This window comes from Falco peregrinus, chromosome 12 (genome assembly GCF_023634155.1).
Source record: "Falco peregrinus isolate bFalPer1 chromosome 12, bFalPer1.pri, whole genome shotgun sequence".
NCBI lineage: Eukaryota > Metazoa > Chordata > Aves > Falconiformes > Falconidae > Falco > Falco peregrinus.
The window spans coordinates 17,230,933-17,258,774 of NC_073732.1; the positions used below are offsets into that span (position 1 = coordinate 17,230,933).

General features: G+C 42.8%; 1 protein-coding gene across 1 annotated transcript in view; it reads right to left on the reverse strand.

The window, feature by feature from the left end:
* The window catches only part of LPP (LIM domain containing preferred translocation partner in lipoma), a 355,264-nt gene that overhangs the window by 69,880 nt on the left and 257,542 nt on the right, over positions 1-27,842 (reverse strand). Inside the window, 1 exon segment of the mRNA XM_055816821.1 lies at positions 17,644-17,767. Coding sequence (XP_055672796.1) covers positions 17,644-17,767 — 124 coding nt within the window.

Here is a 27,842-nt window from a genome sequence, read left to right on the forward strand (position 1 = left end):
TAAGGTCCCAGACACTTTTTTTTGCAGCATGCTGATTTTTTTTTGGTTGTTTTTTGTTACATTGTGTCAACTTTTTGGCACATGTCTTACCATGTGCAAAGGGGTTGAAATAGAGCCTCAGTAACATCTGGAGACAAAAGAATGGGGGTGGAAAAAAGTGCGAGAGGAAACATTCCTCTCTTTGCTGATTGATCAAGGAAATGCAAGGGAGAGAGTAAAATGTACTGCATTTCCTTTATAAATGTTTCCTTTAATGTTGATTAAAGTTGCCAGATGACAGAGATGACAGTTGTATGTCCACTGAAGAGCCCCAGCTTGGGAAACAGAGGAGTGAGTTGTCTGTGCAGCTTTGCCAGGCGCTCTCAGCCAGGGCACGGGATATTGTCTCTGGAAGCAACAGCAGTTCTTCCTCCAGCCCCTGCCTCTCCAGCCCCACAAACGGTGCCATGTCCCATGCTGCTTCCTGCGCACTCCTTGCTACCTGCTTCTCTTCACTACTGCTCCCAGCCTGGGCTTAATGCTAGTCATGGATATGATAAAGAAGTTTTAAGTGTAGAGCTGGATGGAAAGAAGTAGTCTTTTTTTTTTTTTTTTTTTTTTTTTTTTTTACTAAAAAGATGTTTGTGTTTGGGGACAAGACTTTCAAAGCTTTGATTTGCACCAAAAACCCCAACCAACAAATGCTTACCTAAGTAAGGAATGCAATCATTTAATTTGTTAAAAAAAAAAAATAATTCAAAAATTCCTACTTTCACAAAAGTCCCCTACCACCCTGTGCTATCACACCTCTCCTTCAGGGGAAACTGATCACATATAGGAAGTTAAAAATGCAAGAGACATAAACCCCTCCTTTTTTCCCCAAATAAAAATGGGGTAAAAATTGTAAAGGCTGTGAGAAAGTGGGAGTTTTCCATCCTTTCAAAAGGTGAGCAAGCTCTTCTTTTACTTTCATAGGAAAATAAGAGGTTTTAAAACAAAGATGACCCTTCTCCTTGGAACACACCACTAACATCAGAATCCTATTTTTTAGTGAGACCTTACCATTATGTGGCACCCAGGGAACAACCTCAGCTGCTCTTCACTAAAACCCCAGTGAAGGTAAGGGTATTAACTAAGTCCTAGTGGGCCAGGCAGGAAACCTCTCTCTGGGCAACTAATCCCAAAGCTGATAATGTGGGGTTTTGCTCCTCCTGGGAAGGGCCTTAGTGAGGGAAACTTGCTGGCAGAGCTGTGGATCAGACAAATTTTGGCAGTTCTGGTAATCCCAACAGCAACAACCACTGAGGCAGGTCCCTTTGCACTCACACTTGTAAAGCCACATTGCATGATAAACCCTGGACAGTGCAAGTACCAAATACATGACAGCACACACGTTGAGCAACCACGCTTGTGTGAATCTCCTGCAGGGAAAGGAAGGCAGGATAGGAGGCAGAAATCACTCCTCCTCCTCCTCTCATCAGGGGGCAATGGGCGGGGGGGGGCGGGATTTCCTGGGTGATCCCCTGGCCCACTGGGCTAGCTCCAACGCCGCACCAGATTTCAGGATCCTCTTTTGGAAAGCTACAAAAAAAAAATACCTTGCAATTACTGGGAGGGCCAGCGGCAGAAGCCCCAGCCAATGGCTAGGTGGAGGCAGCTCTCCCTGGCCCATCTGTGTCCCCTCACAGGTGTCTTTCCGAGCATGCTGTCCCAACCTGCTCACCCACGGACTCAGGAGATTAGACTTGCTGGTAGAGCAGTGGAGGGTAGTTTCAGGGGCTGCTGCACCCAACCTCATACATAAGAGGTGGTTGCAAAACAGAGCAAGTCTGGAGCCAGACAAGCTGGTCTCCTCTTCAGATGCTTGGTGTTCTTTGTGCAACGGTTCATGCATCTTCTCCCACCCACTCCTCCAGGTGGGGAGGACCAGTGACCAGCTGCCCACAGGCTCATGCTGCTGCTCAGGGCAAGTATGCCTTACATGTAGATCAAATTCTCCTTTGCTCTTGCTTTCTTAAGAGCTGAACTGAGGGTGCAGTCAGAAGTGACCAGCTAAGACTCACACTGATATAGATAGCAGCATTTACGTCTAGGTCAAAAAATCAGTTGTCTTTTATTGTGTTCCCAAAGGACTACAGTTAGGTTTGCCACTTTCAGCATGAAAGCAGTCCTAAGGTGAACAAGCAATGGGTCAAGGCCCTGTGGTGTTAGGTGCTGAACAAAACCAGAGCAAACAATGTCCCCTTTCCCAAACACTTCACCTCCAACTGCTTCCATGTTGTGCAAGGGCACTTCAAACCACTTCTGCCCCCCAGCCCAGCCAACCCATTTCACAAGCCTAGGACAGGCGCCATCAGTATGTTCACCAGACTCAAGCCCAGCCAAAAATCACATCCACTGCTGGGCATGAATGACTCTATTCACTCGCCCATAGCCTGGGTGTGCTCCAGCTGGTACTTGGCAGCTTGTCCCTGCCTTGCTGCATCACTGGGAGGGTGGTGGCATGAAGTGATTTTTACCAAACACTCTGTTCAGCAGAGAAGGTGAAAATACCTGAGTAATGGTGAAGTTTTGAATCAGAGATGCTTCCTGTGCCAATGGCTCTGGCCTACCAACCTGGTATGCCTCCCGCATGCCTGCCTGGGGAAAAATGACTGACAAAAACCAAGAAACAGGGAGGGAACCTGTCTTCCCCCTGCCAAAAGTGAAAAAAAAAAAAAAAAAAAAAGGAAAAGAACACCACCACAAAGGTGGAGAAAGGCTATATCCCAGAAAAAGTACAGTTCTGAACAAATGGCTGCTCTCATAGCCCCAACAGCTTTGAGGCCTGGGTTTTTCAAAGGTGTCTGACTGCATTAGAAGATGGCCCACCAAATTTCAACCAACACCTCATTTATTTAAGGTCTTTTGAAAACCATGCCTTTCACAATCCGGCACCGGCCCAAAGTTTCCTTGCTGTTTTGAAACAAGCGCTGTTTGCATGTTGACAGCAGCCCTGCCATAAATCACATCCATCAGGCGCTGGAAACCACCTCACCTGTACACTGACCATCCACCATCCCTTGCACTGAATTCCATCACTCCAAATTTCTCAGCAGCTGGAATCAACTCCCTCTGTTTTTTTCTCATTAAAGCAACCTACTGGACAGAGGTTTCCTTCTTTGCCCTGAACTCTGGGACTTTTCCAACCAGGTGCAAGGTCCAATATTTGTTTAATCTCTTGGACAAGTAACAGGAGCTCTACAACCTGGGATAGAGAGGCATTCCCATTCTGGAGGGGATATGCAACATTTGTTTCTACTCAGGATGACCACACATCACAACCTTAAAATGTGACATTGGTATTGAGAGCAAAAGTCCTTTTAAAATAACATCTGATGTTGGTGACACCATATTAATTATACTTGTCTAATTATGCATTAATTACAATTCTGCTCATCCTTTGGGTCATGGGACTTGCTCTTACTGGCTGGGGTACATGGAAAGTAATACTGATAACTCTCTAAACTACTTCCAAAACGACGTCCCCGTGGCACATGCTGTGTATCTGGAGTGTGTGATGGAACAGTATGGTATTAAGTGTCCATAGGTCATTATTCTCACCTGATTGTCACATCCTCAGAGCTTGATGGAAACAGAGACAAAAGTTTTCTTGCTTGACCTCCACTAGAAGTGAATTAGTGTAAAATATGAGATACATATTTATAAAAAATATTATTTTATTTAAAGAAAGTATGTGGAAAACCCATCTGCACAACTGCATGTGTCACTCTCACACATCCTACAGCTTTTGATTCATAATTAGCAAGGTTTAAAAAAATAAGCAGTTAAAAAAAACCTCACATCATAAAGCCAAACTCTTCAGTGTCCCTAACTACTCTGTCTGAGGTGGTGGCTTAGACTCTAGGGCCTGTTGACTTACAGTAAGAGATATGGGAATTTTGTGTTTTGAGCCATATTTATCATGACACAAATTGTCCTGACATTAAACCTGAAGTCCTCCATAAGGAGGCTCTGATGTTATCAGCATCTACAAAGGCACACCCAAAGTATCATTCATCACATTTCTAAGACAGAAGGATCTTTCTACATTGGCTTCCGGGCAAAGGGCACCAATCACTGTCTCCTGAATTATTCACACAATTCTTGACCTGAGAATTTTGCGCCAACAGAAACTGAAACCCCAAAAGCTTTCCCTCCTTGTGGCAGGGCTGAACCAATCCAAAAGGACCGATCCGATATCCAGAGGTCATGATGAGTCCTGCCAGTCCAATGTTCTTGAGCGGGCATTAGAAAATGCTATCATCGTCAGGGATTGTAAATGTTTGCCAAAAACTCAGTAAGAAATAACCTCCGGAACATCCCGAACCAATGACGGCAACCTCCATATGAAGAAAGTTGGCAAATCATTGTGCTCTGAACTTTCAGGGTGCTCTTTACTGGTTTCCTACATAGATGGGAGTTCACTGTGAAGATAGCAAGTATACTTAATCCTCATTAAGCACTTTGGTATGACAGTAGGGAAAAATGATGGACTTGTTTACATGTGATAACGGAATCATTTGAAACCCACTAGACCTCCAAATTTAGATCTGAGGTACATGTAGAGACACTCATTTCAGTTTATCCCAAGCCTGATTTTAACTGATGTAAATTTAGTCAACTTCAGATACTTTTGAATTTATATGACCAATCCCAGAAAGCCACTGCTAGTTTAAGACAGTTGGTTTCCATTTGAACCTAAAATGATGCAACTTTGTTATGTTGACAGAGTCAGATGCGATGGGTAGATCGGGGAAGCTATTATTCACACCCCAGCATAGGAAACTGTGTGGGAGATTTTCGTCCCAGTGAAAAGCTACAACTTGCAGAAGTGAGCATCCAAAACAGAGAATTACAGCAACATGAGACCCAGTGCAAATATTGAGACTTAAAACATTTTGGAAATATCTTTCATTGTTTTGCACTGTTCTAAGCTTCCCCTTTGCAGCCTCTGCAGAGATGAGGACCTGTGAAATACACATATTATGCAGCTCCTGGGAAGTCTCCAGCCCATGTTCTAGACCAGACGACTCCACAAGCATTTGAGTTAAGCTTTAGATCCATGTCCAAACATTAGAATACCTGCCAAAAGTTTGAATTCCAGTACTGCTTCACAAGAAAGTCAAAGCAACCTCTTCATAACAAAAAAGAGATAGACTGGCATTTTGGAAACCACAGACTAAATTAGACTTAGGAACTTCTGTTCCTGCAGATGAGCCCTGTCTGAGATATTAAGGGTCACCATGGGACACACCTGGCTAATAGGGACACAAAATTAGTAAAACGCTTGCCCAGGGAAAACAATAAGAAGATCTCATTTTATGTTGTTATTTCTGCTGCATATTGTTTTGTTCTCCCTTGTCCCCAGATCACAAGCACGAAGCCACTGCTCACACTGATCTCCCAAAAGTGTAGGTTATATTTAGTCAGCCAGACCTCTAGTCGAGCTGATGTCAGTTTAAACACCTTCTATTCTACACACACCTATTGAGATGTGACACTATGCATCACGATTAGACCCATCATCCTGTAAAATGCTACTTGTTCTTTTGAACAGCTGCAATTTTCATAGGCCAGAACAGGTCTTGTAATCAGACATTTGCTGGATGCGCACCATTCCTACTTGCTGCGTAACAGCTGTTATTCATAGTCTCAGAGTTTGGTCATTTACAAGAGACTCAAGGCCATAGGTCAGCCTTCTTCTCTTCCCTCTTAAATGAAAGAAAGTTCTGTAAAGGGCAATATGCAGTGAGACTGTGTGTGAACACCTTGCAATTGTACAAACCAGAAGGAAACAGAGTCTGAAAGACCTGAAACAACTCAGTTATGGCTCAACCAATGCCCTGCTATAATCAGAGCAAAGAAATAACAGAAAAACCACCAAGATCCCAGGACTGATTGGCTTTCTATCAAGTATTGTTTTTGTTTAGAAGACTAAGCCACACTTCTATCAATGGGCTTTACGAACAAAGTCCTTTACTCATTAACTTAGCATGACAAGGGCTAGTGCAGGGCACAGAGCTGCAACCCCAGAATAGCAATTCCCTCTGCCCTGAGCTTGGGGGTGGCCTCTTTTCAGATGCCTCCTGTCTCTGACCCTCCTGCTGAGGTTCCTGACACTTGTGTTATCTGCGCAGTCTTTCACCAAAGCCCTCCACAACTGCAAGTATGTGTCTCTCTCCTGCATGAGCAAACAGAGCAGTTTCCATTCCTCACTCCATACAGAGACAGCAGTGCAGGAAGAGACTGACCACATAACTGAGACAGCCCTTCTGGCTCTCCTCAGCCACCCTTCTGAAGGAGGGATGCCATAGAGATGGCAAGGCACCAGCTGTGCACATCTGCAGCGCACATGCTCCCCTTTCTTCACCTTCTGAATTATGCCTGTGAAAAAAAGGTGGAAATAATTCTGACCATAAGCAACCTCCCTTTTTCACTCCCCTCCTCTTCCTGTTGCCTTGCCTGGAAATTGAGTGTACATAGAACAGGAGGTTATGGTTGTTTCAGCATCAGTAGTGGCCTAATGAATTACACAAGCACGGTACGCTGAAGCCTGTGCTTTGCCATCTTATCCTTAGAAGCCGCCCCTGGTTTTAGATATACACAGATAAATGATAGAATATTTACAAATGAACCACTCAAACTTTCACTATTATTATAGCCACACCCTCCCCAGTCCTGTCCTCCCTCCACACCTTTCTTCCTCCCGTGTTTAGGAAACAGACATCAGATTTGCCAGTGTTGAAGATAATCACACTTCACAAGACCATGTAGGCATCGAAAGCTGTATCAGTTGATGTGAGATGCTGGATGAAGAATGGGAAAGAATCTAGGGTCCATATAGCATCCTGCATTATATATATATGTGCATATATATACACATCTATCTATATGTATTTTAGGATTCTGGCTAATTTCAACCATGGGACAGAAATGAGAAGCAGCTGCCCAGCTCGTGGAGATGACACCAAGAACACATGACCGGAATTAGCTCTGCACTGGCAGTTATGACTGCTAGGACTTTCCTGTCCAGAAGAGCTGACAGCACATGACAGTCTCTGCACAGCATAAATGACCCACATTAGAGTCCCTTCCAAATGAATGTCTTCCTCCAGGAAAGCTCAGCCAAACACAATTCATTAGCTCATGTGATCACAAACAATCCCTGCATTAAGAAAAGGTGAAAAGTCAGTGTTGTTGTGTCCCAGCCATTCATCAACACAAGAGAAAAGTTAAGGTAAAAGACTTCAAGATTTCTGCAGGTTTTTTGGAAGCCAGCAGCTTTACTTGCCTTTCAGGGCAAGCAGATAATGTGGAAATAGTGGCATTTTAAAAGCTGGGGTTTTTTTCAGAGTGTAATTTTAAATGACAACAAAACCAAGCAAAACCCCCACAAAACTTTCCCTACTTCCAACCCGCCCTCACACAAAACACTGCACATCATCTGCCTGGTCTGCCCCTGACAGCACAGGCAGAATCAGAACACAGTAGATAGTAAGTTATTAACCTCTCAAGATATTGTCTGGAATCAGAATTTGTTGCGGAAATTGTATATTAAAGTTGAACACTGCTGCTAACTGAATATGGCCTGATTCACAGTTTAAACAAATAGCGTAGCATGGCTGGGACAGTAATTTGGAAGGATCTGTGAGAGAAAATAATTCACATTTGAAGTCCACCTGCCTGTCTTTAGTTGTGGATAGTAGCTTTGGAACACGGCTGTACCCACACCTCTAAATTCTCTACAAAGGTGTCTGTCATTGCCAGGTTGTTTTACTGAATGACTGTGCTCAATGTGTAGATTAATTTTGTCAACTATTAAAGCCCACACACGTATTGTGGTGTCCCCTTCTGCCCCTGGTGCTGTGAACATAGTTTTTCAGGGGTTAAGCTCTCCCTCTTAGCTCACACTATGAGAGGTAACTATTTCTACATCTCTGTGTATGCCTTGGCAGACACACAAGAAAAAAAAAAGAAAAAAATGCAAATAAGCAAGTTCATAAATGAAAGCAGGTAATGAGGTATCAGATGTGGTCTCCTGTCTCCAGTTTGCACCCACAGTGGTCCTATTGCTATTGAAGTTTTCCATTTCCCTCAATGGGGCTGGTTCAGGCAGGGCCACGGGACAGGCACAGCACTTTGTCACTCTCTGCTAATCAGCTGACAAAATCTGTGCTGGCACAGGCCAGGCAGGTGACATCTTAACAGCAAGTTTCACAAGCTGAAACAGGTTTACTCTTAGCTGCTGGTAGCATCCCAAATGTCTGCCAGGGCTGGCTTCTCGTGATCTGCCTGCCAGTTTGGGATGACAGCCTCCTGACTTTTGAGCACTGGTTGTGACCTTGGGTTGTAGCGAAAGACATGAAAACTGTGCTCATGTCCAAGATGAGATGATGAACAGTGAGGTGCATTTGCAGATGTGAAAACAGTGCAGCTCACTAAAAGCAGAAAGAAAGTTTGGCTACTTTGGATTCTTTTCAGTCTTTTAATCCTCCCCTACCTCTTTGCACCACCAAGAAACACTCTGTATTGATTACGCTGACATTGACAGCAGAGCTGGAATTTTTTTTTTATTTTTGCACATCTCAGTTGAGAAAGTGGGTTATGATTCATCTCACACAATCTGAGTCAAAGCAATTCCTTAAAAAAAAAATAAAGAAAAGAAAAAACCAAACAGTTTTGATGCGTTTCCATCAAAAGAGAGCAGGCTGGAGGAGAACACTCAGCAAATGAGACAGCCTCATTTAATTCTTTTTTTACCACATTTCACTCTCAGATAAAATCTGGCCCTTCCCCCCAGCTAAACTTCAAACGATGCTCAAAATACCCCCAAAAGTTACTGGCAAGAGAGAAACGCCGTATCAAAAAAAACCCAGCATGAGGCAAATGCCACCAGAAGAAGAAATAACAAATGTTGCACCATGCCCCCCCCCTGCCCTGTGGAACAGTGATTGCTAGACTGAAAAGTAACAGATTACTATGGTGACTTATTAATCTTCCTAATAGCCTTGAACTATCTAAATGCTGAAGTGTGGTAGTATTAATGGGTACATTATATTAACAGGAGTTAAAATTACCAAGTGTGATCGCGGAGCGCTTTCCCCCCCGCTTTCTTATTTTCACAGCCATGTTATTAACCCTGGAAAATAGGGCTTGTAATCTAAATGCTGGGAAAAGCCTTCAGACTGGTTGTGATTTCTCATCAGACAAGGCTCACAAGTCCATTTTGTTGAGTTTCACATAAAATAAGGAGTGTGGCCACAGCTGTGCGTAAGGCACGGGACTTGAAGGAACTCTAGGCTCAATTCCCATTTTGCTACTCATTCTCTGCATGACTCTGGGTGAGTCATCTCAATTTTGCCAGTCAGCCCCTCTTTTGTAAATTAAGGACAATAATAATTTCCTGGTCCTTGCCATATTTTCAGTTTGGGAGCTCTGAGGGATGCATACTGGTTCCTACTTCATGTTTAATTTGCACATAGTGCAGCAAGACCACAGTCTTGCTAGCAGGCCTTAGATGTTACGGCAGTACAAATAAGCCATAATATAACACGGAAGCAACTCCCAATTTAGAACTTGTTGCTCAAACAATAGGTGAGCTGTTTTCAGTTTTAAAAAGCAAAAAAAGAGTTCATGTATGCCAAGTCATGTGCATAACTAACTCAAAACAAAGAGAAATTAAACTGTTTTCATGTTACTGGGACAAAGATTTGTCCAGGACTGCACAGCTGGAAGTGTGGTTTCTAACTCCACCTCCAAAACTGCTTGCCTGCATCTCTCTCCACAACTTAGCCATAAGTTATGATCCAAAAAAACAATGTCTTGAGGCTTAAAACATTCTAAAGCTCTATATGAAATAAAAATAATTTCTGTAAAACTACAATTCAGAAAAACATTCTCACTCATTCATAGACATACATACATGCACCCCCTCTTAAAATACCTGTGTGTGAGAATTTAGTGCTTATGAAATCCTGGATGGAAACTCCTGGTTTCACTTGTCTCCATAAAATAGATCTAACAGGAGGGAGGAAGAACAAAACTTCTCCATCCCGTCTGCCCCTAGACTGTCTTCAGCTCCTGGCCTCCTTCAGGAGATTCCCAGCCAGGGGTCCTACAGGTACCACAATTTATGGTTTTTAGTGAGGTGATGACGTACCCACAGAGAACCCCCCTGAGACCAGCCAACTCATTTCATGTGGGACAGGAAACAGCCATAAGGTAGGTCACACTTTCGCTTCTTAATGACCTGAGTTAGCTACGGACTAATGACCTGCAGCCAAGGATCTGATGGCTCATTATCATTTCTTCAGCCATTTCAGTCCATAGAAAGTTTACTTTGGGAATGTAAGTTTATTATGAATAACATGGATTCTCTTTGAATTGCTTCTCAAACAAACGTAGAAGGATTTACTTTGTTTTCATGCAGGTCTATTAATTTGGGGGGGTTTGGCTAGTAGCTTCACCATTGTTCAAAGTCTTTTCAGAAAGAGGTTGAGCTTTGTTACCGATTTGTACAGTTCCTAGCAGACTAAGGGCCCTATCACAACATAATAAACATCTACCACCCTCATGGATTAATTTTTTCCCATGGATACAGTAATTTTAAACATGCTGAAGAATCCTGCAGAATACAGCTGTACTTTAGAAAGACACATCTCTGGTATTTCATTACCACATTTCACTCCTCTTCGAAGACAGCAGGAAATTGTCAGCTTTCATTTACTGACTGTTGGGACAAACCTAATCCACTCATGGCCCGAAACCCACCTTTCTTTCACAGCACACAGCTGATCATGGAAATCCCTTTGCTAAAACGCTTCCTTGGTATTCTGCACTTATTCTCCATTAAATGACTTCTGCACCACATCGGTTCTGTTTAAAAGTAAAAATATATCTAGGTTGACTGCTAGCAATTCAAGCTAAATCAGGGACTTAAAACCACCACGGAAGTCATGCTGCTTGCTACCTGTTCCAGCTGGCATTTTATCACCTGCAGTAACAAAGGGTAATTTTGGTTTTGATGCAAGATTTAGATTACATCTGTGAAGCAGCACTGGTCTCTGAAGAGATTGTGGCTCAGAAACACTCATGATGCAAAGTCTCATCCACTCTTATGTGCATAAGAAGAGGAAAAAGGGAACGTGAGTCTTCTGCCTCCTGGCACACGTGGGCACCAGGTGGTCAGGGCTTACAGAGTGCAACGTTCCTGCATTCCTGACTGCTACATCTGCTTGATCTTCATTAAGAGATGTGCACTCAAGAAGACCAAGATCCCTGGCTTAAAAAGATCTAGGTGCTTATCTTCACAAAGCATTTTCCCCCACAATTACTGCAGAGTAGGATGTAGATCACATCAACAGCAGGAAGAAACAAACTTCTTCATCTATTTACACAATCTTTCAAACGGTGAAAAACAACTTAAACAAGCTCACAGCCTCTGCGCCCCTGTTTTTTCTTGCCTTTCTCATGGCTGGACGCAAATGCATGTAGACATTGTATATTTTACTCTCCAACCACTCACTGGCCTCCTCCCTTTCCTACTTTGGAACTGTGGGCCAAAATTCACCCTATAAGTTGCATTGAGACTATCCTTACCAATTTGCTCTCCAAACTCTACCTGCACCTGCTGTGCAAGGATGCCGGCAGGCACAGGACTCCCTGAAAGCAAGCTAGACAGGGGTGGCAAGCATTGGCAGAAGTGAGACTCAAGAAACAGGCTCTGAAAGCCATTTACCAGGGTAATTAAAGCCCCTGGGGAGCAGGGGGAGGGTGACTCCCCTTGCGGCAGGCCACAAGAGGGCAGCTGGATGTTAATGGTACCATACTGTGACCTCCCTGAACGATGGCTGCTCCCAGCCTTTGTAGCCTGTGTGCAAATGCTGGGATATGGCTTGAACATAAAAAATAGTAACTTGAACTACAATGGAGAAAAGGGTCCCCATTATATGCCTGTTCCTCCTGCTTTTGTGAGCCATTACATAACAGAAAATGACCGTCGGCTCATCAGTCGTTAAACATCTAAGCCATTATTTTCTGACCCAGATGATGTTCAGATGAGGATGTATGCTATTTTGCACCAAACCCCCCATTTTAAAACAAAAGGCATGATGATACAGCGTGCATGGCAAAATGGTGATGTAATTACACTCTTGGAATAGTAATATGCACCTTTTAATGAGACTTAGGAATACAGACAAGATACGACAACTTTCATTTTCTTTTTCTGGCGGTAATTCAGATGAAACTAAGGGGCTACCTGAGCCTCTTAGAGGCTATGGAAATGCCTGACAACGACTGAAATGCAATGCAAAACACATTCAGCTTAGAAACACTTGAACTGTTCAGTGCACAGAGCCGTGTCAAAGGAAACAGACACCATGAACTGAAGGATGCCATACCTGGACAACCTGTTGTGCCTCCCCATCTGAAGCTTCCATGACTCTACCACACTCTCTCCCATATTTTACTTGGACTGCTAACTGCTAACCCATGTCCTGCCTGTAAAGAAGTAAAATCAGCTAATACCTTTGACACTGTTTGGACACAAGGTCTCTGGTTCTAGTGAAGGATTTTTAGGTTATCAATGTTAACCTACTGGAGATGCAAATCCAGGGAGTGGAAAGGTTGACACAGCCTTGACAGAGTCAAAATTGGTGCCACTTAGTGTTCTCTAGTTTTAACTGTGACACAGCATCTCAAAGAACCATTGGAGATGAAAGATTCTCCAGAGGACACTCATACAACTGCTGCTGTTAATCAGCTCCTGCCTGAAGGGCTGTACAGATTAGAGTGCCCTGCAAATAGGGTGAAAGGGGAAAAAAGGAAGTTTGAAAAGGTAAAATTGATCTGCCACAGGTCTCACAAGAGGTCAGGGTGAGAAGCAGAAAAGGAAGTCAAGCATCCTGCTCGTTGGCCTTGCTCCTCAGCCTGTCTCTGCACCACCTCTCCCACTGTCCAAGTCCAGGCATATAGTGAACACACGTAAGATAACTACATTTCCTGAATTATCAGCTTTGAGACAAATCAACATCCCATTATTGCACAAACGGAGTCTTTTCAGCAGGACCATCTTAGTATCTTTCTTCTCCCCATGTGCATCCCTACAGCACACTGGAACTACAAAAGGAGACTTCTACATTATCATATAGATAATGTTCCTTTGGTAGCTCTGAGTGCTTGTGGTAAAACACCAGCAAAAGTTTCTTCCCACCAGTCAGGGAAACTCCTCTGCTGTGGGGAGTGACTCAGCTGGGACATAGTCCAGAAGGCAACAGGAGATGAGGGGCCCTGGTGGCACATTTCCAGTCTTAATCAGCACTGTCTGAATGGTGATAGAGACTGATAAGCTGCCAGAAGTAATTTCTTTCTATGAGACTTGAAACAGTGGTCCAGAACAGTTGTGATCTTTGTGTGTGTGTATTTTGTTTTGGTTTTTTTTTTTTTTTTCTTAATGCAAAATCAAGGGCTTCAATTTCCCATGGTGGCCAACAAACAATTTTGATAGTTTCATCCTAATCTCCTGTAAATATCCATTTCTCCTCCCCCAACCTTACCCAATTTTCACTCCACAAATTTTTAATCTTTTTTTTTTTTTTTTTTCAACAAATCAGACATCCCTATCTGCAATAGCACATTTATCAACGGGGAAGACTCTGACAGAGAGAAGCCATCCTTACTGCATAGCGCCTAACACATTTGGGAATCATTTCTAATGAAAAGGGGATTTGATTAAAGACAGCTAACTACCACAGATCAGCAACTGAATCGGCAGTAGGGAAGGAAGAGTGGCTTAGACTTAAGAGACTTCAATTTGCTGATCTGCCAAGGACTTCCCAAGAGAAGCTGCTCCATAACCTATAGGAGGGTAGAAGGGGACATACACCAAACATTGAGTTGCTTGGTATAGGCAGTGTGGCCTTTCAACAAAAGTAAGTTAGGCGGAATGTCCAGCATGCATGTATAACTACTAAAAATTCACAGTGTTTTTTTAATTATTATGCTTAGCAATGATACTTCTATGCTTAAGCGCTGCCTTGCCAATGGCAGTTAGAGGATTTCCCAGTGACTAGATTGTGCCGCTGTGGTAAGTCTAGGTGACAAACAGCTGCAAACTGTGATATTGCCACTCCAAAGTGTGTCTCCAACATGCTGCTTCTGGCTTTCACCCTGTGCCCAGGCTCCCCGGGAACGCAGCATGAACCATGCTGTGCTGCCAGCTGTGTGTGCTTGCATGAGCAATCACTGGCTACTACAGTTCCCCCAACTCTGAAACCACCTTCAGTAATTTCCACTCAGGGAAGCTGAAGAGAGGTGTAGCAAGCACAGACCTGATGGAAGTGCTGGCTGTCCTGCTCCTGAACTCAGCTCAGTACCAGCCGGCGGTTCCAGGGCAAAGAGACAACCTCAGTGGCTCCTACTCCTGTTCTCTGCCCCGGAGCCTCCACTCTACCCATGCTGACTCCAGAATCAAGATGGTTTGATTGAAAACCAGAGATGCAGCAAGTGAAACGGCAGAAGGTTGGTTACAGAAAAGATCCCAGATTGCTCACGGGCCAAGTAAAATGACCTTTCTCCAGCCTGACAGTTCAAATGTAATTATTCCAACAAATTATTTTCATGACTTAATATAACGCCTTGCAGCTTTCCAGCAAGGTTAATTAGATTCCTCAATTCAAAACCTATCTGCTTTTAACCAACTTTTAATACGCTGAAATCCAGTTTTCTAAATTCAAACTAATAAAAGTGATTAGCTGACAGCTATCTGGTATGCTACAATTACCATGGCATTTAGACCTCAGGCAGAAGATATTTAATGCAAATCAGAGTCAATGTCTCTGCCCATTTGTCCTTTTTCTGATTATTTGATCAATGTGCCATATGAATCTTGTACAATCCACACTACTGTGCTAAACAAATAAAGCACAAAGACAGAGGTATTGGTTGAGACAGTTAACCAAAGTTGAAAGACTCTTTTTTTCCTCCCACACTTAATTTGTTCTTTCTACATGAGCATAAAGTTACTGAAAGGCACTGGCTGACAGCTCATAGATGGGTATTTAGCTCTGACATAGCCAGAATTAGTACAAAACTCCCGGCCTGCACTGCCGTATTAAAAAGCCTCATCGACTGTGACTCCAGAGACCATCTTTCCCTGGAAGTAGCTCAGGCTTGAACAAACCTAGGAGGATGAGGGGATGAGGGCAGCCCACCTCTTTCATTTTATCCAACCATAAAAAAGCAGTCGTGCTCCAGAACTGCTGGTTTTGTTTTACGTTTTTCTTGGTAGGTATGTAATTAGTTGTGGCCATGTCTCCCAAATGGCTGCACGGGGCACAGCATGCTTAGAGAGCTGAGGAGGAGTTCAGCCCAACACACCCATTCTGCACATCAAGAATGCCAAGGCTGGACACCGCTTCAGAGATTATCTTCAGTGGCGTATACTCAGTGCAATTAGGAGATCAATCAGGTGCAGCTTGTAATTAAACATCACCTGCCTGAGGTAGGACTAGGGTTGTTGTTTGGTTTTCATCTTCCAGCTTGCATCATGCGTGACTATTCCATCTTTGATCATGCTCCACTTATATAAACAACACTGGCAACATTTCTGAATTCTCTGGAGCCTCCTTTCCATTTTCCTGTCTCCTGCTAAATTAAGACATTGCTCTGACCTCCCATCTGATAGCCAAATTGATGACCTGACATTGATAGACTTTGTGTTCCAGCTCTTTTGAACTATGCATCCCTTTTGGATGGAAAAGCTTCAAGGTACCACATTCTCAGAACAGAGCCATCTTAGTGATACAGTATTAGTCTGCAAAACCCGAGAATTTCAGCTTCCTAAATACAAGTGCTAAACAAAACTAAAGCTCCACTTCAGGAAGCAATTTCTGAGCCGTGAGGAAAATTAATCACTAGAACAGCTTATCAGGGTAGGTGGTTGACTCACCATTGCTTGAAGTCTTTAAGATAAGATTAGATTTCTTTTTTTCTAAAGTCATGATTCAGTCAAGTTTCTGGGAGAAACTGAGTGTAGGATATTACACAGTGTAATGGTAAAGTCCCTTCTGACCTTGCAGTCTGTGAATATCTAAGCTCTCTGTTCACCTGCTTACCTTCTTGGGCTATGAGGAGAACTGGGTGGGCTTTGATCCATCAACCAGCTCCTGCCACTCACAGCTCTGCACTAAGAAAATAACTGTAATCAAATCTCATGCTTCAGGGTTTCAGCCACTTGTCTGAAGGGAGTGGGAAAAAAGTTTCTCTTTCTTGCTTGCCCATGCTAATGGCTAAATACATGTCATGTTTGTTTGGCTGTTGCTTTGCTTTTAAAACATCAGAAGTGAACAGAAATGGATATGGGCACAGATGAAGTCAAACAGCAGCAGAGAAAATGCTCTCTGGTTATCCTCTCTCTAGTTACTCATCCTTGCTCACACCTCAGATCTGTGCTAGTCATCAACTCTGATGACTATCAATGTTTATAGAGAAGACTTTTCAGCTGTGAGGGTGGAGACGTAGAAGGTACTGATGGAGAATAGGGACTTCTATCAAACCCATCTACAAGGGCGATGTTTGTTTGATGAGAACATCTTGACCTTCTCATGTAATCAGATACATATCACTGCAAGATCGTTGTTTATTAGTGAAACCTTGGTCCCACCTGCTTTCTGATTGCACAAACCCACAGAAGTTTCTTTAAGCCAGGCATCTTTTGGTCCAAGCAAAAGCTATTGCAAATAGACCTAGGGGGCAATCTGAGTGAAGTTTTAAAGAAATTATGAAATAAAGTAAGATAAAGAACACAAAATGAATGGCCTAGCCCAGTCTTTAACTCTACAAACTACAGCAGTTTGCTCCCCTACACCACAATCACTCAAGCCTGTAAGAAACTAAACATACAGACATGATGCATCAAATGTACCCAAGGCTCTTGACTAATGCAGAGTGCAGAGGCCATATCTCCTGTGTTTTATATAAAGGCAAGATATATATTCTACACCTATAGATGCCTGAGATAATTCCATTCTATACCGCTTAATAAGGAAATTAGCTGCTTATCTTTTTCCAGGCAACAAAGATGACATGGTGATGAGCCAATCAGTTCAGATTTGTCTTCCCCGTACTTGCTGGACCCAGTCCTGTGCTAACAGGTCTCCATGTCAAACCAACTTGATTAACTCAAAATACATTTCCCTTTAATCTATGCCAGCATGCAGACAATGGAAATCCATGCCTTGGGAGCAGAACACGTTTACACTGCCAGATTTTTTGCAGCTGCAATGAGAAAAGGGATGGGGCAGGTGGGCAAGACAGCACACTACACCTGAATTCAGCCTCGTAGCCTAGAAGCTGGGTATGGATGGTGTGAAAATGAACCAGACGCTGAAGAATTCAACTTTATAACCAGAAAGACTACAAACATACAGCAAGTGAGCATGTGATTTATGCTGAAATTACAGAGGAATTCCTATGGATAATTACACTTCCAGCCCAAGCACGGAAAGCAAATCCATCAATACAAATGTCACTACATTAACAGCTCAGCTGTCAGGCCTCCCCATTACCAAACTTGGTAAATTCAGAAAGGGGCTACAGACACTGTGATGTAGTACGGCTCACCAAAGTAGTCATCAGAGGGAGGATTCTCCATGTCATACAGCATTTTCTTGGTCAGATGTTCCAACTCATCCTCAGGCCTGAAGGCAGGAGTGCTTGATGCAGGTCCAGAGCTTGGATATCCACTCTGAAAGAAAAAGGACAAACAGTTTGTGATGTGATATAAAAGCATTCGCCCGCAGTTAAGAGGGTCTATTGGCTGTTCAGCATTGAACTTCTGTCTTTGTCTTTTTTTGTCTTCTTTTTTCAAAACCCAGGAGATTCTCGCAAGTAAACATCTCATTTAATGTAATGAAAATGGACTCCTAAAAACTTCCCGTAAAGTGCTATATATTGCCCTAGAATGAGAAGTATTCTGTGCCTCATAATTATGTGTCTACTGGGTAGCACATAATAATAAATAAAGGAGAAAATTATTCCAAGGATAACTTGATACAAACATTTTCCAACACTGAAGAAGGCTTTGGAAGCATTTCAGTTTGGATTTGGCAACAGCTTCCATCACTTAACAACGCAATATAAAAGTTGCTAGAACAATCATTGCTACAGTGGTAGAGTATATGGACAAAGACAGATAATCCCGAGCTGATAGTTATGTTGTCTTCTTGTTTGTTTTGACACAAATCCTGCTGTTAACATTAGTAAGAGCAGGAGCGAGTCCACAGATTTTTAGCACTACAGATACAAAGGCTTTAATATGTGCTGAGAAACTGAGACCTCTTGGCCTTCATATGTTAACAGCTGGCATGCAGTATTTGCAGCCTGTCTCAGTGTGTCTTCTCCCTGGAAAATGGCAGAAGTATGGGCATATTTGCATATTTTGAGAAGCACAGAAATAGTCTCATGCCTAGAAGTTTCTTGGAAGAAGCTAAGTTTGGTGTCCATAATGAGAAACTCGGTCATTTGAGGATTAAAAAATGCTGAAACCAGCTTTCCTTGCATGTACTGCTTTCTTGAAAGACCTGCATGTGAAAACTAACTTATTTATGAAATGCAGCATTTCAGTGAAGCAAGTGATTTCATTGATTAACTGCTGTCTTCATCAAGGACTGGACCTCAGCCATGAAACTTATAAGCCTTAGTCTACCAAGGAAGCATTTTTCCATGCTCCATACCTATTTAAAATGGGAAGAAAATGTAAAACCACTGGAGAAACAATACACTAGCTGCTTCTATGCGGCTTAGAGAGACTATATCTGACACGATGAATCTTTATTGAGCCCGTCATGTTCAACAGAGAACAGCAGCTTTAAAGCACTGCTAGAACATTAACTAAATGCTCTCATGCTTTTTTTTTCCTCAGGTAAGAAGGAGATTTCAAATGAGACATCAATCAATGTAGAGAAGGTCTCAGAATGGCACTTAGAAATAACACTTCAATCATCCACTCCCAGAAACCACATACTTGCATGTTCCTGACCTTGTCATATTTATTTTTCTAGGGCCCATGCTAAGCTGTACACCATCACCGCCCTTGCTTGTTGACCTGATCTACCTCACAGGCGCTGCACCCCTGAGCACAGCAGATGACTACACTCCTGGAAGTCCTGCATTTGCTGTGCACACACAATATGGCAGTTGCACCCACTGCCTGCCCACCCATTGCTCTCTAACAGCGTAGCAACAGTGCACAAGGGACAAGGGTGGCACGGTCCTCTGATAGAAAGGGCACCTGGAATAAGCCCCAGACTGGGTGAATTTCCCTGGAGGGCTGTGCAAGGTCTACTTGCCGTATGTTCAGCCCCCTTGACTGAGAATATAGACTGGACATTATCATACATTCAGGTTTTCCCAGAGATACTTTCCTTTTCTATTCTGAGATTTTTTTCTTGCTAATATTCAAGGATTTTGTGCATTTGTCCAGGATTTCCAGATGCCTAGCAGCTGTTCTGAGGAAGCTGTTGAACATCTCAGGATTCTGATGTCCACACACAGCTCAGTAAACCTATTGCACAAATGCAACCACGCTGATGTGTTTGGGCTATCACAGCTTATTTTTTCATGACAGACCTGCATGCTGCACAGGACTTGCATTTGCTTTCTAAGTCATATAAATTCCAGCTCTGAGGGAAATATCATTTTGGTGGGGATAAGGCCACTCACATGACTAGGAGTTTCAGAGCCAGGTACTTGACCCAGCACACCTAGATGCCCTTGGCCAGTGCTTCGTGGCTGTTTTTAGAAGGCTAGTTGACAACTATTTCATTAGAAATAATAATAGCATAACCCTAAAAAAAAAAGGTTTATTAATAAGCCAATTAAAGGTGCCAAATGTAAAGCATTTAATCTTGGAAAAACCTATTTTTCCCTTTGCTGCCTTGTTCTTAAGAGCTGATCATGAATCTCACCTGAACATATATTTTAACACAGCAAGTGCAGCCAAGGATTTATTAGCTTGAGAAATCAGTCTGGCAACTGAGCCTCTTAAAATATTATTCCATTATTGTACCTATTTCAGTTTCCTTGCAGAAAGAAATGACCATTGCCACTCCATCAACGGAGCCTCCTACCCTAGACTTTGCATGGGGAAAACAGTATGGCCTGAAGCTGATGATGGCCCCCATCCCTAGATTTCCCCCATTAGCAATCACCAGTGTGGCATGCATGCACGGAAGCACCGTGCCTGTTCTGCTGGGTTCTGTTCACACGTAATCTGAAATACTGCTTTTAACCTTGGGCCTTCTAACATAAATGGACAAAAAGAAAAGGCACGAGCTGCTGTCTGTTCACAGAAAAGAGAAGTGAGATACACGGACCTGAAGCAATTTGCCCATCATCACATGTGGGCTCCAAGGCAAAGACAAAAACCTGTATCCAGGCTGCTGTGAGTCCCACGTCTTCAGCCTTGCACACAGCTCACCGGGGCCAGACTCAGTGGTGCAGACCTACACTGGCCACTCTCCGGCCCAAAGCCACCACATCTGCAGGCTACCGCCAGCCGGGCTTTGGCAGGACACCTTGGGCAGGTGGTATGCCAAGTCCCTCCCCAATCCCTTCCATGCCAGCTTCCTACACCTCCCGGCCGGGGGACCTGCTTGTGCCTGCTTCAGAGTAACGGCTTGGGCAGTACCACTCAAAATGAAAGACCAAATCCTGCAGATTGTCAGTTGTGCCTGACACTCTCTGGGTCTGGAGGCCACGCTGCCTTGTACACACAATAAATAAGCTGCTCTCGTGTTTTATCTACATTGCACATTTCCAAATCAGGGAGACTTCTTATCAAGTATCCAATGTAAGCAATAATAACAAATACCAACCACAATGTTATGAGATGCTTTAACTTATTTTGACTAAAATGCCTTTTTCACCAACATTTAAGCAGTGCTAGGCACATCTTTGTCCTCCTCACATAGCACATGCTGACTATGTGCCTCCAGGAAAATGCATTTCATGCATATGGACATGCTGTTGAGTTCGCTGGGACACACACGCACACAAACATAGAGAGAAAAGTGTATCCTTAGTCCAGCCTGAAATGCTTTTTTCAGCAGAACAGTTTCCTTCCTCCTCCTTTGTTAGGTCAAGTTAAAAATACAACTCTGGCTTTCCTTACAGAAAAGAGTTGTGTTGTTGTTGTTTATTAAACTTCCGCTATTTTCTCCTGATCTCTACAATGATCAAGGCTGTCCAGAAATCCAATTTACTGTCTAATCTACCAGTTATCTTCATGCATTCTCTTTTCTCCACCATGCCTCAATGCACACAAATACATACTTCCTTAGCTAGACACGGCTCAAAGCCGGGGGTCGGTGCCGCATTGCAACGTGGCCTCCTGAATTCCCTGATCACCACTCTGGCTAACCACAGCAACGTCAGGGATGATAAAGTGACCCATGAGAATGGGAAAGAGCCCTGGTCAGCAAAAAAGCCGGCAGGAAGGCCCATGCCTTGGGAGCAGGCGCACCTGTGTCCGACCTCTGCTACTGCCATCAAATACCAAGCGACCTCAGGGAACAGTACGATGACTGCACTCACATGTACCGATGCAAAAGTGTTAATGAATAAACACTGTCCTGCATGCTTAGTTAATGGGATGTTTAGGAAAATACCAGCAATCCCAGGGTTAAACCCCATAACAAAAAGTATCTTCATGCTACAAATGAAAGGAAGTGAGTTAATCACTTTTGCCACACTCAAAGCATTGCAACAACATCTGGCTCATCTTCCTCATTAAAGTTCAGTTCCTAAAAAGCCAGGTCAAAAGAAGCAGTCGTGTGGAATCACTGCGTAATTATTTTGGTACATGATGTTGATACTTGTTTCCGTGCTTCTCTGGCACGTGTTTTCTACTCCAGACCTCACTGGTAATCAGCTGGCTCTGATGTAATGGCTGCCCAGAAAAGGGAGCTCTGCGGTGCACTTGTCAACATCGACCTTCCCCATCCACATATGAATTTTTACCTGAATGGGTAAAAACCACAGCGCAAAATCTGCAAGGACATCTGAAGATGATGTTATGATGAATACACCATCATTCAGAGTGCGCTCAGTATGTCGTCATTTTTCTTGTCCATTTGCAAATGTTGTAGAAGAATCTTCTATCTGAGAGAAAATAACTTCAATTACGTGTTCCCAATTACAGAAATGTGGAAATTATCTTCTTTTCAGAAGGTAGAATTAGCCCAATGTGGAATTGAAAGGCAGCCAGAAACATCTTTCACTGATACTTACTTTCCCTTTCATTTTTTTTCTTGTTCATCTGCATAAGGTTAGCACTTTCCTTTCACTTCTCTCACCAAAACTGATCATCAGTTAAATAAACAGTTAAATAGCATCACAGCGTATTTTTTATTCGATGGCCTGACAAAGACCATACTTTTTCATTTAAGTTATTGACTGTCCAAAACAATCACAAACTTCCAGACCAAAAAAATCCAGCATGGTGCCACATCTCTCATGAGTTGTACTCCCAAAGAAATATCAAGATTGCCTGCAGCTGTAATTCAGTTTATAATTAAGGCCAACTGATCTCTCTTACAGAGGAGATGCACTGGTAAAAAAATGGTTTAATTCTTGATTTATTTTCTCAGTGAAAAGTTACAGCTGCCGGAGTACATACAGATTCCTGAAAAGACGATTCTGCCTGGAGTACCTTCGACACACACGTTTCTGGGTTTACTCCTGATTGGAGAATAATTAAGCGAGATCCTTCGAAGAAGCTGCCTTACATGAGGAGCTACCCACCGTCAGCCAGGGAACCCCTGCCCACACCAGCAGCCCGAAACCACAACTCTTTGGGCCGGTAGGAGCAAGGTCTCCTCTGGGACATCCCAGAGCGGGACAAATGACTGGTTCCCTCGCTGTCTACCTGCCCTGCCACCACTTCCAGCACCAAACCAGTGATCCAGAACAGGCAGTTCTGGCAGCAGAGCCCTCATTTGTTAAACACTGGCTTCTTTGAAATAGGACAGTTTTGTAACTACTTCAAAGCTCTAGAGGATATTTGTCTTTATTTTTAAACTTCATTATTGTAACTGTATCCTCACTTAGCTATCCATGCACATTCCCTGTCCTATTCTAATCCTGCTAAGCTCTTAGTTTCAACAATCTTTTGTGACATTATGTTGAATTTGAGTAATAATACAATAAAAATATTTTTCTCTGTTTTAACTTCACAGTCTGCAATTTTGCCCAAATGTCTCTTTTTCTTACACTGTGAAATGGGGATGCAGACACACGGAAGGGGAGGTATCTTGTTGATAGTTTTAAAAGCAAGACAATAGAGCAGAAAGCAAAATCATTAAATTGCTGAGAAATTCCCAGGACTTCTGGAAACCAGGTTGCTCACACAGATGCCTATTTTGACTCTCTGGAGCACAGCTTTTAGCTTATAGTCATGAAACCCAAATCTTGGTCTCTGTGTATTGAAACTGAATTCAATAGGATCACTGTACATGTACCCTAATTACTGTGTAAAATGGGTTTGACAATATTTCTCTCTTAATTAAACAGTGCCTGCAAAGCTCTCCAAGCTTCTGTGATGTAAGTGACTACACAGGGTGTTTTATTAATCATCAAGCATGGTAATAAATGAGCATGACTGTTTTGTCCTTGGATTGTTTGTAGCTATTTTATGCAAACAGACTACATAGCTTCCCTTGCTATTCTTCACATTCTTGCTAATGTTTTGAATCTGAACAGGCTGGTTATTTTTGCCAGGTATTATAGAAGTTGAATACGGTGTAAATACCACTATTTGGTCTTGTTTCTGCATTAAGCATGACTGTGTTAAATGACAGCTTCCACTTCTATTACAGGGAGTCATTGTTTCTGCTGGACACTGTGGTTTGTTTATATATTCAGGGTTAACAGGAGATGAGCTAGATTTTTATGGAGCAACATCGACCATTTCTCATTAGAAAAAGCAAACCAAACAGATCTCCAAGCAACATATTTCTTAAATGTTATCTCAGGAAACAGTAAATTTAAACTATATTTCAAATAAGAACTACATTTTAATGTCCCATTGTTGCTTAAATGTATATACAGGAACAAGTGCAGCAGTGCCTGATCTTGCCTGGGGCCTCTTGGCCCTATCACTACACAAATACGCTTTATGCGTCAAGACTCATCTTATATGAAAAGGGGAGCAGGCTGTTTTGTTTTGTGTTTTCCTATTAACTGTACTTACTTTGGTAACAGACATTTTAGGCACTTTTTTAAAAAGCCAGGAACTCAAGGCACAAGCTGGACGGTACTACTGAGAGGCAGAACGAGGCATCACCATTATACCAACATATGGATAAAGAGATTCCATCGGTTTAGTCCTATGCTTTTGGCTGGAAGAGCTTGGACTGCTTCATAAAATTACATCTGGAGGTCCTGTGCTTACTCGCTGTTTCAAGATCGAAGGCTTTATTCTGCTGTAAGCTGCTTGCCTTGCCACATGTCTCTGGGCTCAGTCAAGCACTCTTTTACTCCCATGTATCACCACCAGCAGTAATGATCCCATAGGCTGATAATCAACTTCCCTCCCCTTTATGTCATAATACTGTAGGCTTCCATGGCTGCCTTCAAAGCATTAATTAATTAAACATTATATTTACTGCTATCAGCAAGTCAAAATCTGCATTGCACAGTAGGAGCCATAAGCATCCATAGGAGATGACAGCCTCAAAGCCTTAGTCCCAAGCTGCACAGGGAAGTGCTGTAGAAAGGTTTGAATTAGCTTCTTATCACCTTGGCTGTGTATCTTGGGGTACATAGTGCCATCTAGGGCTTCTTGCCTGGGGAGATGATGAGTCTCAAGACCTATACAGGCCTCCCCTGTGTGAATCCGAGGTAGCACTACTGAAAGACATCAAGCTGTGGAGGACCTCTGGTCACAGTGAGTGGCACTCCAAAGTGGGGCTCGTGGTCTCCCCACCAAGCAAGCCGTATCCCCCTTTTACAGGACGAGCACAGAGGCACACTTTATAATAAACATGGGAATGCTCCGATATTCATACTGATAAAAAGAGATGTGTTTGCTGACACAGTACACAACTAGCCCAGACGATGCATTGCCACAATAAAACAACTGGGGAAAAAGTAGCCTCCTTTCAAAACCTACCCTTCCACAAGTAGCCCTAAAACTGAAGGAAATAATCAAGCTTCACTCTTTCTCAAGTTTTTCATTTGCAAAGCACTTCACAGAGGCAGAGCTCAACCATTTCCACAGGTGATAACCACACGACAGGCTTACACACACCCTGGTGCAGTGCCTTTGCTGGCAGACCTCAGAGGCGAGGGAGCTCACCGCCATTCACCATGAGGGGCTGGGGGCTGGACTGGGTGTTTGTGCAATGAGCACCACCTGCCCTGTGGTTCAGGTTCATCGCCTGTTGAAAAAATAGGCTGTCCCAGCTGCAGTGCCTTAGCAAGTAACAAAACCAGAAGTGCTGGGGCATCACTTGTTTCAAAAGAAAAATAAATCTCACAATTTTAATGGTACTAATTTTGCATGTGAAACTTGCATTCATACTGTATTAACAGTTTAAATATAGCTTTCTTGCCAGATGCCTGAATATGCTAGAAAAGATACTTAAAATATGCAAATTGGGTTTCTGTTTTAATACACAAAGAAATTTGAAATCACATCACTTTCCATCACCAAGACAGGTTTCAATCTAAGCTTTTTTCATGTGAAAACTGTAACAGCAAACAAATGGTTAACCAAACGTGTTTAACCCGCTATCTGTAGTCTCACTTTTAGTCAAGTGTGACATGGGCCACTACACTTCCCAGGACATCAGTGACTTAAATGAAGACTACATATTTTGCTTAACATTAAAAGATTATATATATATAAACTACAGTTTAAAAAGCTATATAAATTACAGTAAAAAAAGCTTCTCAGACTGGAGTGGGTGCTTGGTTCATCATCCATAGCATTGGAGGGCAGGATTCCTGAGTTTAATCCTCAGCAATGTTCTTAACCAGTCTGATCCTGCACCCTGCTGTTATAAATGGTGTTCATAATGCTTGGCTGTCTCAAGAGAGTTTAAGAGTCTCAATGAACTCTTGATTACAAAATGCTTTGAGATCCGTGAATGAAAGATGCTGAATGAGTACAAATGATGACTATTATTAATTATCTTTAGTAGCCAAAATTGTGCCTCCTTCCACTCACATGTGCCTACTTTTTGTCTTTAAGATTGTAACATCTTCAAAACAAACACTGGTCTCCCAACATGCCCCTCAGCGGTATTGTTGTATAAATAAAAATGATAAGAATAATATTAGCGAAAACAATAGTGTGGCAAAAGCAAGTTACATTCCTGCTGGGCTCAGGAATTTCTTCCTTATCTCAGGACTGGAAGATTTCTCCATTTTACTCATGTTCTGATCCCAAAATCACCTGATCTGTTCTCATCACGTGTAGCTGCTTTTGCTCTAAGAGCTTTGCTGTTTTTCTTTTAGCTTTGCACAGGCCGTGTTTCTTGAAGTGGTTACTGGAGGGTCCCAACCCCTTTTAACAAAATGAGTACAAGTTCCTTTGGAAAGCGGATGGGGAGCACTCAACACGTCAGAGAGTGTAAGTGCTGAGTATGATCCTTCATTTGACTTTCAGTCTCTCAGGTGACTGAGTCAGGGGAAAGGAGGCAGAAGCTTAACAGACAGTCCAGACATCTGGATGCTGCCCAGGCCATCTACTGTGTTCAACCCTCAGCCAATGCATGTTTCAAGTATGAAAAAAAATATTCTAAATGACAAATTTTCTAGTGATACAAGAGAAAAGGGAATTTGTAAATAATACTAAGATTGCTACTCTTCAAAGTCAGAGAGAGAGCTCACTTACTTGCACCTCAATGACTTGTGAAACATTGTAGAGAAGAGGATTAAAAGGGTACTGACACAGCTCAAGACAGCATGTAAGCAGTAAAGAACAGAGCACATCCTCCAATTTCTGCCTCAGTTAGAGCATCTCTATATTTTATACCATCTATATGGATGGTTTTGTTGCTGAATTGTTTTATTCACCTTCAAGAGACTGAAGCTTTACTGCATTTGCAACAATTAATTCTCCTCATGAAGAGCCCTCTACAGGTATTTCTAGGTCGCCTGAACCTCAGCTCAGCCATCTAACATCATGTCAAGTACCGTTTGAAAGGTGTGCTATTTAATTCATGAAGACCAATCGCCTGGACCAGCAGTGTTGAGGCTCACAGCAGCACACACGTACCACTTCCAGAGCCCTGGCCTCTCTGTTATCTCCAGTCCAAGCCAGGACAATGGCCTCTTCACAAAAATTACCAGACCAGAGTTGATCATAATGACGGGTGATTAAAAACTTCAAGATCCCTCTCACCTTTTGTGAAATGGAGATGGCCACCAAAAGTGGGCAGTTTGCTTGCAGACTGAATGCTATCTGCTCACAATAGAGTCTGGGAAAGTGTTTGGCAGCAAGCTCACGATGCAGCTCTCATCCACAAGGCATTAGCTGTACTTGGCAGGTGCTACTGTGATGTTGAACACTGTCAGGCAGAGTATAAGACACACTGGCAGTAAGGAAAAAGGTGGTGAAACGAAACAGTGCCATCAGGAGCAGAGGGAGTAATACGCTAGAAAAGAAGAAGAGAGTGAAGGGCTGCAGCCCCCGGTGAATGCCATCTTGATAGCCTAAGCACTGCTGCTTTAGAAGAGACTTGTTTCACTATCAATTACCTCAGGGTAATCAGAAGTAATATTTTCAGAACAAAGCAGTGCCAAATTCCATATGC